We start from the raw sequence: 18,849 nt of genomic DNA on the forward strand, positions 1-18,849 counted from the left end.
CTAGAGGGTATTATGCTGAGCGAAATAACTCAATTAGAAAAAGACAATTATCATATGATCTCCCTGATATGAGGAATTTGAGAGGCAACTTGGGGGTCTTGAGGGCTTGGGGGGTAGGGAAGGAAAAAATGAAACAAGATGGGATCGGGAGGAAGACAAACCATAAGGGACTCTTAATCTCATGAAACAAACTGAGGGTTGCCAGGGGTGGGGGGTAGGGAGACAGTGGTTGTGTTACGTACATTGGAGAGGGTATGTGCTATGGTGAGTGCTGTGAAGTGTGTAAACCTGGCGATTCACAGACTGGTGCCCCTGGGGCTAAAAATGCATTATATGTCAATAAAAAAATAGAAAATTATTTTAAAAAATTGTCTGTTTTTATAGAGCTAATTTTCTCTTATCTTGCTGGCATGCTTTCAGAATTCTTGGAAAGAACCTATTCCTTTCATAATTATGTGAATTAGTGTTTATATTTCCTATGTTCCTTTCTCAAAGATTTGCTCTGTTTGGTGCTGCTTACCACATTCTTTTAGGGATAAAGAACAAAACTTATACTTGGAAATACATTTTATCTCAATTAACACATCCTCTTTCTAAAATCATTGATAACGCTGTCTCATACAAAGTCCTTCAGAATGTATTTTAACCTCACAAGTGATTTTCCCTTTTATTCTATGGTTAGCAATTAAAGTTTTGTAAAAACAAAACAAAACAAAACAAAACTCTTACCTTTCTTTTTCTCAACTATTTTTTATTTATTTCTATTTACTTGATTGTAGTATGAATTTTGTAATCATATTTTTAATATATTAACCACTGTGATCTAATTTGCTGATGTATAGGTCTAAAGGAGAGCAGGCTTTAGTCAACACACAGAAATAGATCCTCTATATATTTTAAAGGGGAAGAAAATCAGCATCTTTGTCACTTAGAAATAGAGCAACTGGCCTTGAGACGGCTCACGTCCTACCTGATGGAAGTCAAGAGGAGGGATTTTTCTTGAGGGAAGTGACAAGCTTAAATTGGTCACTTCTTTTTGCAGTGTTTCCAGTAGGCAATTTGCTGGAAACAGGAGACAATTGTCTGTAGCCTCTGTAAGGAAAACTACTATTGCTAATGTTGGTATCAACAAATTCATATAAGGCCACTAGTGAGGAGAAAGGCCTGGAAAGGACTAAAAAGAGGTCAAGCTCCATATGAAAGAGTATAACCAAGGCAGACTTCTTGTATGTGCCTTTGAAAATCCAAAGGAAAACCCATATGCCTCTGAGACTCCCTGCTTCCTTTTAACTCCCTTCTTTCTATTTATTGAATCCCAAGCGATTTCATGTGTTTCCTGCTTTAGAGGTTTTGCTTCACTGAGCCTCAGGCCTTATTTCTGTGTGTGTTCCATGCAGATGGGTGGTCTCTTGAAAGTGTATCAGCAGATTAAGATATGCAGCTGTAAGTACTCCTACTGGAGCTCACAGCATAGCTGAGAAAATGTGGAATTTAAAGCCTTCCATGTTTGGTTGAAAGGAAAAAAGTGGTATGAGATTCATTCATTCACTCACCCACTGACTCACAAATCAAATCTTTTACGTGCCTCTGTGTACTAGACATTAAGGGAGGCTTCCCAAAGATGGCTGCCCCAGCCTTTACCATCAGGAAGCTTCCGGTGTTGTAGGCAGACAGGTGTGGAACAAATATGAAAATCTAATGAGCTAATGGCTTTGGTGGGAGCATTGTAAAGTACAGTGGAAACAAGATGGAAAGATCCTAAGTCTGCCCAGGAGTTCCAGGAGAACTTCACACTGTTAAAACTTGAGGGATAAGCAAGAATTTACTAGGTGGACGAGGGGAGAAGGTGTTTCAGGCAGAGGGAATAACTTGCAGAGATGGGAAGGCAAGGAGGACGTGGCGTGATTGAGGAGCAGTCAGTTGTGTGTCTGTGTTCAGCTGAAGATGAAAAGTGGGTATCTGGTGGAAGTGAGACAGTAGAGGTAGGTAGGGGAAGAGATTGGGCCTCTACACTGGATTGGTTAGACTTTATACTATAAGCAATGGAGCTCCTGAAGAAATCTGAGCAAGGAAGCAAGAAGCTCCAATTTGCTTGCAGAGGGATCACCCTGCAGCCAGCGGAGAATTGTTCTGAAGACAGTGATACTTAAGGCAACAGAAGTTAGCAAGGAGAGAGGGTGCTTTAACTATGGCAGTGGCAGCAGGGATGGAGAAGCAGCAGAGGGATAGAGAGTTTAGATTAGATCAGCTTTCCCTGAAAACCTGCTACCTTTCTTTTCAAGGTAGGACCTCCATCCACCTGGAGTCAAATTTTGGGAATCATTCTTACCCCTTCACCTTCACCCCAAGTCCTGATCTCCCACAATTAATCAATCACCAAGTTCTTTCAGCTTTACGTCCAAAGTATTCTCAAATGTGTTCTTTTCATGCTAGTTCTGGCCTCTACCTCGTTCAAAAATTTGTCATATATTTCTTAAACTACTAAAAGATCTCCCACTGGTCTCCTGCCTTTACTCTTTCTTCTCACCTATCTGTCCCCCAGAGAAAAACCCAAATAATCTAACTAAACTCGAAGGCTAACTATGGCTGAGACTTCCCTACTAAGTGCTATTTCACCATCCACTGGTTCAAGTCCAAGCTCCTTGGCACAGTATGGAATTCCTCAGCAACATCTCCTTTTCATAGTATATTTTAGTAGTATTAAGCTATATAAAGTTCCTTAAACAAGCATTCATTTTCATGTTTACATGTGGAGTAGGCTGAGTTAACAGATCCCTTCCTGTCTTCCTTCAACACTACACTGCCACACTATATTTAAATTACCCATACTTACCCTTCCAAATTCAACTGCAAAAAACAGGTTTTTGTTGGGGGGGGTTGGCATCTCTGTATTTTTGGGTATTATTATTATTATTATTATTTTATGTTAGTTACCATACAGTACATCATTAGTTTTTTATGTAATGTTCCATGACTCATTGTTTGTGTATAACAGCCAGTGCTCCATGCAGTACATGCCCTCCTTAATACCCATCACCAGGCTCACCCATCCCCCCACCGCTCCCCTCTAAAACCCTCAGTTTGTTTCTTAGAATCCATAGTCTCTCATGATTCATCTCCCCCTCTGTTTCCCCCGGTTCGTTTTTACCTTCCTTCTCCTAATGTCCTCCATGCTGTTCCTTATGTTCCACAAATAAGTGAAACTATATGATAATTGACTTTCTCTTCATTTAGCATAATCTCCTCCAGTTCTCTCCATGTTGATGCAAAAGTTGGGTGTTCATCCTTTCTGATGGCTACCTAATATTCCATTGTGTGTATGGACCACATCTTTTTTTTTTAATTTTTAATTTTTTATTAACATATAATATATTATTAGCCCCAGGGGTATAAGTCTGTGAATCGCCAGGTTTACACTTCACAGCACTTCCCATAGCACATACCTTCCCCAATGTCCATAACCCAACCACCCTCTCCCTATCCCACTCCCCAACCCCCGCAAACCTCAGTTTGTTTTGTGAGATTAAGAGTCTCTTATGGTTTGTCTCCCTCCCAATCCCATCTTGTTTCATTTATTCCTTTCCTACCCCCAAACTCCCCAAGTTGCCTCTCAAATTCCTCATATCAGGGAGATCATATGATAATTGTCTTTCTCCGATTGACTTATTTTGTTAAGCATAATACCCTCTAGTTCCATCCACATCATCGCAAATGGCAAGATTTCATTTCTTTTGATGGCTGCATAGTATTCCCCACATCTTCTTTATCCATTCATCTGTTGATGGACATCTAGGTTCTTTCCATAGTTTGGCTATTGTGGACATTGCTGCTATAAACATTCAGATGCACATGCCCCCTTGGATCACTACATTTGTATCTTTAGGGCAAATACCCAGTAGTGCAATTGCTGGGTCATAGGGTAGTTCTATTTTCAGCTTTTTGAGGAACCTCCATGCAGTTTTCCAGAGTGGTTGCACCAGCTTGCATTCCCACCAACAGTGTAGGAGGGTTCCCCTTTCTCCACATCCTTGCCAGCATCTGTCATTTCCTGACTTGTTAATTTTAGCGATTCTGACTGGTGTGAGGTGGTATCTCATTGTGGTTTTGATTTGTATTTCCCTGATGCTGAGTGATGTGGAGCACTTTTTCATGTGTCTGTTGTCCATCTGGATGTCTTCTTTGCAGAAATGTTTGTTCATCTCCTCTACCCATTTCTTGATGGGATTATTTGTTCTTTGGGTACAGACCACATCTTCTTTATCCATTCATCTGTTGTAGGGCATCTCACTCAGCTCTTTCCACAGTTTGGCTGTTACAGACATTGCTGCTATGAACAATGGGGTACATGTGGCCTTTCTTTTCACTACATCTGTATCTTTGGGGTAAATGGCCAGTAGTACAATTACTGGATCATAGGTTAGCTCTATTTTTAACTTTTTGAGGAACCTCCACACTGTTTTCCAAAGTAGCTGCATCAAGTTGCATTCCCACCAAGAGTGTAAGAGAGTTCCCCTTTCTCCACATCCTCTCCAACATTTGTTGTTTCTTATCTTGTCAATTCTAACTGGTGTAAAGTGGTATCTCAATGTGCTTTTGATTTGAATTTCCCTGATGGCTAATGATGTTGAACATTTTTTCATGTGTCTATTAGCCATTTGTATGTCTTCTTTGGAGTAATATCTGTCCGTGTCCTCTGCCCATTTTTTTTACTTGATTATTTGTTTTTTGGGTGTTGAGTTTGAGAAGTTCTTTATAGATCTTGGATATCAACCCTTTGTCTGTAGTGTCATTTGTAAACATCTCCCATTCCATGGGTTGCCTCTTTGTTTTGTTGACTGTTTCTTTTGCTGTGCAGAACCTTTTAACCTTGATGAAGATGTCCCACAAGTTCATTTTTGCTTTTTTTTCCCTTGCCCTTGGAGACATGTCTTGAAAGAAGTTGCTGCGCCGATGTTGAAGAGAGAACTACCTATATTCTCCTTCAGGATTTTGATGGATTCCTGTCTCACACTGAGGGCTTTCATCCATTTAGAGTTTATCTTTGTGTATGGTGTAAAAGAATAGTTGAGTTCCGTTCTTCTGTATATAGCTGTCCAATTTTCTCAGCACCATTTATTGAAACAACTTTTTTCCATTGGATATTTGTTCCTGCTTCGTCAAAGATTAGTTGACCATAGAGTTGAGGCTCCATTTCTGGGCTCTCTATTCTGTTCCATTGATCTATGTATCTGCTTTTGTTCCAGTACCATGCTATCTTGATGATCAGAGCTTTGTAATATAACTTGAAATCAGGCAATGTGATGCCCCCAGGTTTGTTTTCCTTTTTCAACATTTCCTTGGCAATTCAGGGTCTTTTCTGGCTCCATACAAATTTTAGGTTGTTTTTTCCATCACTTTGAAAAAATGCCATTGGTATTTTGATTGGAATGGTGTTAGAATTATAGATTGCTGTGGGCAGCATAGACATTCTTATAACGTTTATTCTTCTGATGCATGAACATGGAATGTTTTTCCATCTTTTTGTGTCTTCAATTTCTTTCATAAATGTTCTGTAGTTTCTAAAGTATAGATCCTTCACCAGAGAATGGGTGTTACTCACATTTGGTAACCATAAAGCATAGCAATTGTTCCCTCGTTCAGTGATTATTTACTGAGTATCTATCACCCCCAAGGTTCTGTGAAAGCAGCAATGACCAAAACAGAGTCTCAGTCTTCATGGATCTCACATAGTGAGAGGGCTCCAGGAGATTGCCTACCTAACAGACACTCAAGATACAGTACTCATAATTAAAAACTTCAAACATTAGGCAAATGAAAGAGTCCTAAACCACCGTCTAAGCACACTGTCTGGAACATTGCTCTGACTCATTTTCCCTTTAAACAACAAATATGGCAGTGACTAAGACAACTTAAGCAATGGATTGAACTGCCCTAACTGTGGGTACTGTGGTCTTAGTAGGTGATAATTCTCCTAACTACAGGAAAACATTTTCCCACATACATGGAGATATAACCTCATAGTCAAACAATTCTCCAGGGTAGGAAGGGAATGAATAACATCCTATTTAATTAAACATTAAGAAAAGTTATAGGAGATTAAAGACTTTTGCAGATACTTTAAGATACCATCACCTTAGGGGCATAGTCAGTTGGGCACTCAATTCTTGGTTTCGGCTCAGGTCTGATCTCAGGATTGTGAGATCAAGCCCCACATGGAGCACTGCATGACCTCTCATGGGGCTCCATGCTCAGTGTGGAGTCTGCTTGAGTTTCTCTCTCTCCTGCTCTATCTGCCCTTCCCCCCTCTCATTCTCTCCAAAATGAATAAATGAATCCTTTTTTTTTTTTAAAGATTTTATTTATTTCTTTGGCAGAGACAGATCACAAGTAGGCAGAGAGGCAGGCAGAGAGAAGAGAGGAAGCAGGCTCCCTGCTGAGCAGAGAGCCTGATGCGGAGCTCGATCCCAGGACCCTGAGATCATGACCTGAGCCAAAGGCAGAGGCTCCAACCCACTGAGCCACCCAGGCTCCCCAATAAATGAATCCTTATAAAAAGAGACACCATCTGAGTGCTGTGAAGTGTGTAAACCTGGCAATTCACAGACCTGTACCCCTGGGGATAAAAATATATTATATGTTTATAAAAAATAAAAAATTTAAAAAAAAGGACACCATCACATTAGGAAGCTATTTCCCTCACTAGTAAACCTTGTTCCTCTTTATACTGGTAAAAGAAAACTTACATATTTCCTCATTCTCTAAAATGTACGTACCGGATAACTTCTTAAACAACTTTTATTCATGGGTGATACATTATTCACTACTTTCTAATTATTATAAGAAATGTATACAGTTTGGGGCACCTGGGTGGCTCAGTGGGTTAAGCCACTGCCGTCGGCTCAGGTCATGATCTCAGGGTCCTGGGATCGAGTCCCACATCGGGCTCTCTGCTCGGCAGGGAGCCTGCTTCCCTCTCTCTCTCTCTCTCTGCCTGCCTCTCCATCTACTTGTGATTTCTCTCTGTCAAATAAATAAATAAAATCTTTAAAAAAAAAAAAAGAAATGTATACAGTGTGAAATTACTGTGCCCTCCTCTTCGCTTCCCCCATTTAAATTAGCTCTCCCACTTAAACATCTTTCTGAGTTTCTAACTATATGTGTTTATGCTTTTGCTGATTAACTTCCACATGAGTTTCCATGATTTTCAGAATGCAGCACCCCTCCACCCTCTGCAAACCTAAAAAGCTCTTCTACCTCTGGGGAGTGAATTTCAGTGATTTCTCTGCTTATTTTCTGAGCTCTCTACATTTCTATAAAGCTGTCTTGCTGGTGACTCAGAGAAACAGCAAACCTGCTCCCTCCCACTATGGAAAGGACACAGCTCAGTAAGGGACACTGCCATTTATACAGAGGCTCAAGCCAAAAATCTGGCATCACCCTTGATTCCCTCCCTCTTCTCTTTACTCTCACACTCAGTCTATTTCTATCTCCTATTGATTCTTTTTCCTCAGTGCCCCTCAAACCTGCAGACTTTGCTCCAGCACTCTAACCTTAACGCAGACATTCATAACTGGATTACTGCCTTATAATTAGTCTCTAGTTCATCTATTATGCCTATGTTTATCCAGCAGATAGAGTCGTCTTTAAAACTTGTCTATCTGACCTTGTTACAACCTAATCAATGATACTGAGTGCCCTTCCCTTGCCAAAAGGGCAGAGAACAAATTCTTTGATGTGGCTTCTGCACCCCTCATGACCTCGTCTTTGAGTCTCTTAAGCATCATCTCTCACCATTCTCCTCACAATCAAGCCATACCCAAATGTGCAGATTTCCTTGATGTCACCATACTTTTAAATTTATATGTCTTTATTCAGGTTGTTTCTTTGGCTTAGCACATACCCCTTCTTTCTATCTTGGAAAAGGTCTTCTCTGACTCTGAGTAAGGTTGTTTCCCACACCCATCACGGTTTGTAACCTCTTGCCCCATGCCTGAGGAGCCATGCCTGTTTTGTCTATTCCAGCATCCCCAGCACTGAACACAAAGTAGTCAGAATAAAGATTTGTTAGCCAAATGAGTAGTATGATTCTAACTGAAAGCTCATTGTTTTTGAAAACTCATTATTGAAAAGAACTGAGAGTGAACATAATTATTAGAAAATATAAGAAACTTTTTTTTTAAAGAGGCACAATTGGTCACATTTGATCTCTAGTGAATATCTGCAACATTCCAGGGTTTAAATCCCAAATGTTAAGTCTCCAGTCAGATTTGCACTTCATCAGACCTACAATCCAGACTGGTGTTTAGCTGCCCAAGTTGATATCTGAGCTGACATATTTTATCTTGACTGTTTGAGATTAGCTTCCACAGCTGTTGTAGTACTGTATTGTCAATCATTTGCCTTTTAGATCAGACTTTAACCAATTTGAAGGAAGAAAGCAAAAAACCTTCAGAAGACTTATTTTTCAATGTTTTAGCAGGACATAACTACATTCTCCTCATAGATATCCATTTGCAGCTCTCAGATTGTGTATATTCTTTATAAGAAAAAAAACGAGTGGGACTTGAGGCTATACCCTAATTTTTTTTTTTAAGATTTTATTTATTTATTTGATAGAGACATAGAGAGTGAGAGCACACAAGCAGGGGGAGAGGCAGAGGCAGAGGGAGAGGGAGAAGCAGACTCCCAGTTGTGCAAAGAGCCCGATTAGGGGCTCAAGCCCAGGACCCCAGGATCATGACCTGAGCTGAAGGCAGACACTTAACCAACTGAGCTACCCAGGCGCCCTTATATCCTAATTTTTTAACTTGTCCTCAGTAGAAAAAACTTCAATATGTAGTTTTTGAAAATAAAAACCAAGTTTTCCCAAAGTGCTAAAGCCCAGGATAAAACATTTAAGCTTCACTGCCTTTGTTCCACAAATGTTCACCAGACACTCTTGGCTGGTGACAAGTGCTGTGGTGGAATCATATTTTGATGTGTTTTATAATGTGCTTTGATCCTCTACTTTTTGTTACCTCATGACCTTTTTAACAGCAGCTGGGCATCCACTTGTATATGAAAGGGAAGGTTTTTATAGAACACAGGAGGGAAAAAAAGAAAAAGATCCCAGGCTTTTAAGCTTTAAATTTTAAACCATGAAAGACTTGAGACATAATACTTTTCAGACCATGTTAATCAGTTGGGACAGTTTTTCCCACCCCCAGATTAGTCTCTGTCAAGAGAAAAGAAGAACAGAAAAGAGGAGGAGGAGGGAAAGAGCAGAGGAAGGGGGAGCTAGAGGGAAGCAAAGAACGAGAAGCTGAGAAATCCCCCATCCAGGGCCCTGTTCTAGACCTCCCTGGACTCTATTCATCCGGAGAGAAGGTTGGCACCTCCTGATAGGTTTAGGGATCTGCGTAAATGGGAGCCCATCCCACCTTTTCCTGGTGGGTTGCGAAAAGGAACAAGGCATCTGAATTTTCCTATGCTTGCTGTTGTATCAGCTAAGATCTAAAAAATAAAACAGAAACAACTCTAACTAGAACTAGGAAATGTCATTGTGACAGGGAATTGGCTGCATTTGTGGCAGAGAAACTGAGAAGCTAAATAGGGTAATGACAAATCTAGAGATGTGAGCAGCAGCGGGAAGCCACTACTCCCCCTGTGCTGGAAGACCAAGGAGAACAGATGCTGTGATTAGACCCCAGGGGCCAAGGTCACCAGGGAAGCTGGAATCATAGGAGGCCTGATGGAAGGGAGAAGATCACAAAGGAAATGCAGCTATTGCTGCTGTTGCTGATGATGCAAAGAAAGGTGGAGGTAAACTCTGGCCTTTTCCTTCTGCTTCCCCTTTCAATTGCTCACGAATATCTCACAAGCCCCAAATCCAACTGAATCAAGTGGACATGAGTCAGCCGCTCTGCGGTGGAGTGAGAGAAGGGTGAGGCACGGGCCTGAGGGCAAATACACCCAGATGGGAGAACAGGAAAATGTCTGCAGGGGATGTCTAGGACTAAGGACCTAAGACCTCCTCACAGATTCCCCATACCCAGAGGGGCCCAAAGCAAGGCACACATGACAAAGGAGCCAGAAGACTTAAAGGGGCTTTGGAGCAGGGACTAGGAAGACACATCAGGGAATCTAACAAAACAGGAAACCAAAGACCAAATGAGCTTACAGCCATCCCAGTGTGTTCCAGCTTGGACCGAAAACAACATTGAAAAGATCAGACTTTTCTCCACCATCACAAGTTGACTCCATGTAATTGCCTCCACCCCCTCTGGAACCACACATAGATGACACTACCAAGGAATGGGAGAGAAGAACTTCTAGCAGAATAGAGATTGAATTTAAATTCCCTCTTAGGTAAAAAAAAAGGAAAGACCCTAGTCTTACATCTAGCCCACTAAATGTTGGGGAAGAATAGATACAACATGATTATCAGTAATGCAGGGAGAAATGGAGAGAAATGGGTCATGTCCAAGGATGTGCTAGGGCCGGAGATCCACATAGAGAAGTAGTTCTGTACTTGCCTGGAAGGAAGGGCTTTTTTAGAGAAGGCCTCACTGGTGATATTTGATGAGCTTGAGGGATGAACAGGGATTTAGCAAGCAGATGGGAGAACCTCACCTCTGTTGTCTTCCTGTATCTCTTCCACTGCCTGATCTTCAAGAGAAGCCAACACATTCCTTATCTAACTACAGCCCATTAAAGTCTTTCAGAAACTGGCAAATCTCTCCAGATTTATCTTCCTTTTGATTGGTAAGTGGGGCAGTGCTGGAGTGATAGGATGAGTATGAACCCAGTTTCAACTCTGATGAGTAGCATCAGCAGCTTGCAAAAAATCAGTGCCTTTTTTAAAAATTAAGATTTATTTATTTATTTTAGTGGGGGAAGGGCAGAGGGAAAGGGAGAGAGTCCCAGCCAGGCTGTGTGCTGAGCATGGAGCCTGACGAGGGGCTCAATCTCAGGACCCTGAGAGCACAACCTGACCCAAAACCAAGAGTCTGACACTTAACTAACTGTGCCACCCAGGCAACCCAGAAATCAGTTCTTCAAAATGTATTCTTTTGTAGTTTTGATAAGAGCATTTCTAGACTTCAGTTTTGAACTAAAGAGTGAGATCTCAAGGTACTCAGGTAGTCTTACAGAATGTTCAGTCCATAAGAAAAACAGATATAAGCCAACTGGAATATATTATGTCCACATTACCAAACTTCTATAATGGAACAGATTTCAGATCTATCATGTAACATTCCAATCTGTCAAGACCTTGTTCAAAATACTGAATTTGCCATTTTGTAAGCAGAGAAACAAGACCATTGATTTACAAATAACCTCATCTGTCACTATTCCAGAAACAATATTCCTAATCTTACCTTTATAATAATAATTTAGGAAATAAAAATAATTGATAATACATTCATTGTTTACAAAGTGAAAAATGATTATATTACTGAAAAAAAATAAAAGGCATTGAACTAGTCTGAAAATTTTCTGTACCTCGTTAGAGATGTGTGTTCCAGAGAGATCTACTGACAGCAAGGAAAAGATGTTTACCATATATTCAATTCCTAGGTCAGTCAAATATTCACAATTTCGTAAACTCAAGTAGTTTAAATTAGGGCAGCTGAAAGAAAGCAGTATGAAGAATTAATTTTAGCTTTTAATCACAGTATCAGTAATCATTTCTTTATATCAAAACTATCTGAGAGAAGCAAATGTTATTGAAGCAAGGACTTTCTTTTTCTTAAAATAAAAGTAAACTTTAAAGTGGAAAATAATTTGGCATTACAAAGTATGATGAAAGGGAGGTAGATTATTATATATTATATAATTACTATATATATTATATATGTATCATTCCTATAGCAAATATTATATATATATATGATTTCATTTCAGATAACAATTTCCAATAAGAAAAAATATCACATGTATACAAAAAGCTATCATGTAAGTATGATGAATGACCACTAAAAGTACAAGGTCAATCCCTGACATGTTTGCTACAGGAATTGACCCCTACTTTTGTACATAAGATCTCTGACAAGTAGGAGGATCAGGAATAAACCCACCAGCTAGAACATCTCTTGGGAAACGCTGGAGTGAAGATTTATGTAGAGATAATATCCTTGAAAAGTGAAGAGAAGTTACTCATGTCTAGATAGTGATAACTTTGTTAATGACTCCATCTCAAACATTCTCTAATGTGAGATTAATAAGAAATAGATATGATCAAAAGACTAGTTTAATCTGACTCCAATGTCTTATTTTATTTCACTCATTATTAGACCAGTTTCTCGGTCTCCTGGTGTTTCCCAAATGTCTCTGAAGGTCTATCTCTGATGTCTCCTATTAGCAGATACACAATTTCTAATGATATGATATAAAATTTTATTGTTTTATCATACCGCTCTGATAGTTTCACAATAGAGACATCACTCAGGTGGATACAGTTACTTAAATTTAGCTCTCTTATCCTTATGCTCACAGGACCATCAAGAAATTGCTTTAGTCCCATATCACCAATTCTGTAGGAAAGAGAAAAGCTTTACATGTGATTTTAATGTAAATATATAGAGTACTACTTAAGTAATAGTTACTATATTCGATACATTCTAAAATAGCATGGTAATATCTTTATATGGGTATTGTGTTAACATTTTAAAACCAAATTTGATCATATAACTTTCAGTATAATAGAAAAAGTATAAATGATAGCAATGTTCTTCCTATTCATTGTTCATTTAATTAGATGGCATGATTATTAGAATGATTAATAAGACAGGTTGTCCTTAAGGTCTCTTTGGGGTCAAAATGTGATCAAGTTAAGCAGTCCCTGAAGCAGTTTCTTGCAAAAAAGTAACACTAAAACTTAGAAAAGGGAGAACCAAGACTAACAGTCAAACTATGGTCAGAATCTTACAGGAATTTTCAATAAATATAAGGTCAAGTTAGCTGGGCTGAAAAATCCAGTAAGTGACCTATGGATTTCTTTTCTGCTGAAGTACAGAAAACCTGGAAGAAGACCTTGACCTCAGTCTTCTCACACTCTGTATTCCTAATCAGAGACACCTGTGTGTCAGTGTCATTTCCACCACCCACCTCATCTTGAACCATGCTTTATAAATGACTGGAGGTCTGTTTGGCCCATCTGTTCCCTTGGGAGCTCTAATTCCATTTGGAGACTGCCAGTTCCTTCTAAAAAGCATTTCAGTAAATAAAGCACAACAGAAGATTGCACACTACATCCTAAGAGAGGTGGCTTTCACACACAACAATCCTGCGCATAGGTGTATTGATTGGAAGAGCCTTGGGAGCCATGTATGTTGATTGCTGACCTCTCCTATACTCTCTGGTCAGATTTACAATGAACCGAGCAGTACCGAGCAGAAGGTGAATGGGCCTGTTTCAGTTGAATGGGCCACATTAAGTGGATACCTCCCGTGTCCATCAACTCCCTGTCCATCTGTAATGGGGGCATGTGGCAGCAGTTACCTGGTGGGTGGGGGAATGGAAGGGGGAAAGGGAGAAGGACATTTCAAACACAACTGCTCAACCTTTGCAAACACCAGGGCTGGAGTAGTCATTGAGAGATATTTTTACTAACTGGAAAACAAATATGGCATGGCATTTGTAAGACTTAAAAAAGCATACCTCTGAAGATGATTTTTAAAAAATTAGAACATAGGGGCACCTGGGTGGCTCAGTGGTTTAAGCCTTTGGCCCAGGTCATGATCTCAGGGTCCTGGGATCAAGACCCGCATCAGGCTCTCTGCTCGGCAGGGAACCTGCTTCCTCCTCTCTCTCTGCCTGCCTCTCTGCCTGCTTGTGATCTCTGTCTGTCAAATAAATAAATAAACAATCTTAAAAAAAATTAGAACATATTAAACAGTGTAAGGAAGCAGTAGGAATTAATAAGGAGCAACCTGGCTGTAACAAAAATATTCTAAGATACATTCTAAGATGAGGAGCACCTGGGTGGCTCAGTGGGTTAAAGCCTCTGCCTTTGGCTCAGGTCATGATCCCGGGGTCTTGGGATGGAGCCCCACATCAGGCTCTCTGCTAAGCAGGAAGCCTGCTTCTCTCTCTCTCTCTCTGCCTGCCTGCCTCTCTCCCTGCATGTGATCTCTGTCAAATAAATACATAAAATCTTTAAAAAAAAAAAAAAAGATGCATTTTAAGTTGAAAAGATGGCCACCTGAGACAGATGGCAAACACGGCTTTATTGTCCTAGATAGACAGGCTTTTCTAGATATGTCTTCTAAGGCAAGGGATACAAAGCAAAAATATACTATTGGGGAATGACATCAAAATGGAAGCTTTTGCAAAGCAAAAGAAGCCAATCTAACAAAATGGCAACTTACTGAATGGCAGAAGGTGCTTGCAAATTATATCTGATAAGCGGTTAATATCTAAAATATAAAAGAACTGATAAAAGTCAGCTTCTGGTGGCAGGGTCTGGAGAAGAGGTAGCAGGCGCCATGTCCAGTCGCAAATGTGGCAGGAAAAGGCCCCTGAAGTAGTCCAAGGAGACAGATGAGGAGGAGAAGGTTTCAAGCAGAAATAGAAAGAGGAACACAAGAAATTCAAGGAGCTAAAAGCAAAGACCATGGGGAAGGGCCCCCTGGCCATAGACGGAATTAAGAAATCTGGCAAAGGGTGCCTAGGTGGCTCAGTCAGTTAAGCATCTGCCTTTGGCTCAAGTTATGATCTCAGGGTCCTTGGTTGGAGTCCTGTGTCAGGCTCTCTGCTCTGCAGGGAGCTTGCTTGCCCCCTCTCCTCTGCTCTTCTTTCTCTGTGAAATAAATAAATAAAATCTTTAAAAACAAAAGAATTCTGGCAAAAATTAAGTGGTTCCTTGTGCCTGAGTCAATGGTGATCCTTAATTCCATTCCTGTTTAAACATCTGGATTCCCTGTCATAGCATCTATTGTTACCTACAGCTAGAATGGAGTTTTGTCTTAGATCCTATTGTACATTTAAAAAGAAAAAGAAAAAACCAATCAATCATTTAAAAAAGAGATTCTACAAGTCAACACCCAAAAAATCCAATTAGGGGGCGCCTGGGTGGCTCAGTGGGTTAAAGCCTCTGCCTTTGGCTTGGGTCATGATCTCAGGATCCTGGGATTGAGCCCCGCATTAAGCTCTCTGCTCAGCGAGGAGCCTGCTTCCTCCTCCCTCCCTCTCTCTCTCTGCCTGCATCTCTGCCTACTTGTGATCTCTGTCAAATAAATAAATAAAATCTTTTTTTAAAAATTCCAATTAAAAAATGAGCAGAGGATCTGAATAGACATTTTTCTAAAGAAGACCTATAGATGGCCAACAGACACATGAAAAGATGCTCAACGTTGCTCATCACCAGGGAAATGCAAATCAAAACTACAATGAAATATCACCTCACACCTGTCAGAGTATCTGGTATCTAAAAGACAAGAAATAATAAGCATCTGTGAGGATGTGGAGAAAAGGGAAAATTTGAACACCATGGATGGGAATGTAAATTGGCACAGCCACCATGGAAAAGAGTATGGAGTTTCCTAAAAAATTAAAAATAAGACAACCTTGGGATTCAGCAATTCCATTATTGAATATTTATCTGAAGAAAATGAAAAACACTAACTCAAAAAATATATATCCACCCCGTGTTTATTGCGGCGCTAGTTACAATAGCCAAGCTATGGAAGCAATCTAACTGTTCATCAGTTGATGAATAGATAAAGAACAGGAGTATGCATATCTAAATACACACACTATACAATACATACAATAGAATATTATGCAGCCGTAAAAATGATGAGTGCATTTGAGACAACACGGATGGACCTAAGTGAAATAAGTCCGTTTGAGAAAGAGAAAACCATATGATTCCACTCATAAATGAAATCCAAAAAACCCCATATGATTCCACTCATAAGTGAAATTAAAAAGAGAGAAGAAAACCAAATGAATAAACAAACAAAAAGCTGAATCAGACCTATAAATACAGAAGACAAACTGATGGTTGCCAGAGGGTAGAGGGATGGGAGGTTGAGGCCTGAGCGGAAATACAGGCTTCCAGTTAGGACTCAGTCAAGGGAATAAAAGGCACAGCATAAGAAATACGGCTATTGAGATTGTAATAATGATATAATAGGACAGATGGTAGCTACATACAGATGGTGAACACAGCATAATTTATAAAGGTGTCAAATCACTAAGTTGTATACCTGAAACTAATGCAACATCGTGTGCCAACTATAATCTAATAAGTAAGTCATCAAAACCAAACTGACCCTTTTAGAATACTGAATTAATAAGTAGAAGGCATATTTGCAAGTTCCCCCTGAAATGCAGAAAGATGAAGAATTAAAAATAAATGACATCAGGGGCGCCTGGGTGGCTCAGTGGGTTAAGCCTCTGCCTTCGGCTCAGGTCATGATCTCAGGTTCCTGGGATCCAGTCCTGCATTGGGCTCTCTGCTCAGGAGGGAGCCTGCTTCCCCCCCCACCCAACCTGCCTCTCTGCCTACTTGTGATCTCTCGCTGTCGAATAAATAAATAAATAAACTTTTTAAAAAAAGAGAATAAATAAAAACAAAAAGGTAAAAGTACAAATTGTAGAAACATAGAAGAAACCAAAGAAGACCTAATTATCAGTTTTATAATAATTATAAATATAAATAAGTTGAAAATTTATAAATATAAATATAAATAAATAAGACCTAATATATCAGTTTTACAATAATGATAAATATAAATAAGTTGAAATAATGATAAATATAAATCCCCTATTAAAAGACAAGAGATTGTCAAATTGGTTTAATAAATAAACCTAAATTACAAGTAGTCTCCAAGAAACATATTTAAAATAAAATGACAACACAACAAAAAAATTACAAAGATGTATTGGGCAAATGTAAGTAAAAATAATATAGCCATGGCAAATAATCAGTACATTGAGTCAAAATTCTATGCTAGGGGCACCTGGGTGGCTCAGATGGTTGAACATCTGCTTTGGCTCAGGTCATGATCTCCAGGTCCTGGGATCCAACCCCATACTGGGCTCCTGGCTCAGTGGGGAGTCTGCTTCTCCCTCTCCCTCTGCCTCTCCTCTTGCTTGTGTTCTCTCTGTCTCTTTCTCTCTCTCACACAAATAAATAAATAAATAAATAATCCCCCACCCCCCAAAAAAACCCACTATGCTAGTAAAAATATTAAACAAGGACTACAAGGTAACTTTATGATGATTAAAGTTACCACACACAATGAAGATGACATATTGGGTATAGGTTCTTGAAATCATATTCTTTTCCCCTTGAAATTGTGACAGTGAAATGGAGTAATTATGTAGTGATTTAAAAAATATGTGTGTGTTTATTCTTCCGATCCATGAGCATGCAATGGTCTTCCATCTTTTTGTGTCTTCTTCGATTTTTTTCATGAGGGTTCTGTAGTTCCTCGAGTACAGATCCTTTACCTCTTTGGTTAGGTTTATTCCCAGGTATCTTATGGTTCTTGGTGCTATAGTTAATGGAATCGATTCTCTAATTTCCCTTTCTGTGTTTTCATTGTTAGTGTGTAAGAAAGCCACTGATTTCTGTACATTGACTTTGTATCCTGCCACATTACTGAATTGCTGTATGAGTTCTAGTAGTTTGGGGTTAGAGTCTTTTGGGTTTTCCATATAAAGTATCATGTCATCTGCAAAGAGAGAGAGAGTTTGACTTCTTCATTGCCAATTTGGATACCTTTTATTTCTCTTTGTTGTCTGATTGCTGTTGCTAGGACTTCTAATACTATGCTGAACAAAAATGGTGAGAGTGGGCATCCTTGTGTTCCTGATCTCAATGGAAAGGCTATGAGCTTTTTCCCATTGAGGATGATATTTGCTGTGGGTCTTTCATAGATAGATTTTATGAAGTTGAGGGAATGTTTCCTCTATCCCTATACTTTGAAGCGTTTTAATCAGGAACGGATACTGGATTTCATCAAATGCTTTTTCTGCATCAATTGAGAGGACCATGTGGTTCTTCTCTCTTCTCCTATTGATTTGTTCTATCGCATTGATTGATTTGCGAATGTTGAACCATCCTTGCAACCCAGGGATGAATCCCACCTGGTCATGGTGGATAATCTTTTTAATGTGCTGTTGGATCTATTTGCTTGGATCTTGTTGAGAATCTTAGCATCCATATTCATCAGGGATTTTGATCTGAAATTCTCCTTTTTGGTGGGGTCTTTGCCTGGTTTGGGGATCAGGGTAATGCTGGCTTCATAAAAAGAGTCTGGAAGTTTTCCTTCTGCTTCAATTTTTTGAAACAGCTTCAGGAGAATAGGTATTATTTCTTCTTTGAAAGTTTGGTAGAATTCCCCAGGGAATCCATCAGGTCCTGGCTCTTGTTTTTTAGGAGGTTTTTAATCACTGCTTCAGTCTTGTTATTAGATATTGGTCTATTCAGGTTGTCAATTTCTTCCTGGTTCAATTTGGAAGTTTATAGTTTTCCAGGAATGCATCCATTTTATCTAGGTTGCTTAACTTATTGGCATATAACTATTGGTAATAATTTCTGATGATTGTTTCTATTTCCTTGCTGTTAGTTGTGATCTCTCCCTTTTCATTCATAATTTTATTAATTTGGGCCTTCTCTCTTTTCTTTTGGATTAGTTTGGCCAATGGTTTATCATTCTTATTGATTCTTTCAAAAAACCAGCTTCTAGTTTCATTGATGTGTTTTACTGTATCTCTAGTTCCTACCTAATTGATCTGTGGTCTAATCTTGATTATTTCCCTTATTGTGTGTAGGGCTGGCTTAATTTGTTGTTGATGCTCCAGTTTTTAAAGGTGTAGAGACAGCTGGTGTATTCTGGATTTTTCAATTTTTTT

The 18,849-nt window shown here is 39.4% G+C and overlaps 1 protein-coding gene across 2 annotated transcripts in view; it reads right to left on the reverse strand.

Annotated features, from left to right (window-relative positions):
* Positions 1–18,849, reverse strand: part of FBXL13 (F-box and leucine rich repeat protein 13) — a 251,841-nt gene that overhangs the window by 53,281 nt on the left and 179,711 nt on the right. For both annotated transcript variants that reach the window (XM_059396979.1, XM_059396981.1), the window contains 2 exons: positions 12,396–12,515; positions 11,485–11,611 (listed from right to left, as the gene is read on the reverse strand). In XM_059396979.1, coding sequence (XP_059252962.1) covers positions 11,485–11,611; positions 12,396–12,515 — 247 coding nt within the window. The remainder of the gene's footprint in view (positions 1–11,484; positions 11,612–12,395; positions 12,516–18,849) is intronic.

The sequence above is a fragment of the Mustela nigripes genome, chromosome 4 (genome assembly GCF_022355385.1).
Source record: "Mustela nigripes isolate SB6536 chromosome 4, MUSNIG.SB6536, whole genome shotgun sequence".
NCBI lineage: Eukaryota > Metazoa > Chordata > Mammalia > Carnivora > Mustelidae > Mustela > Mustela nigripes.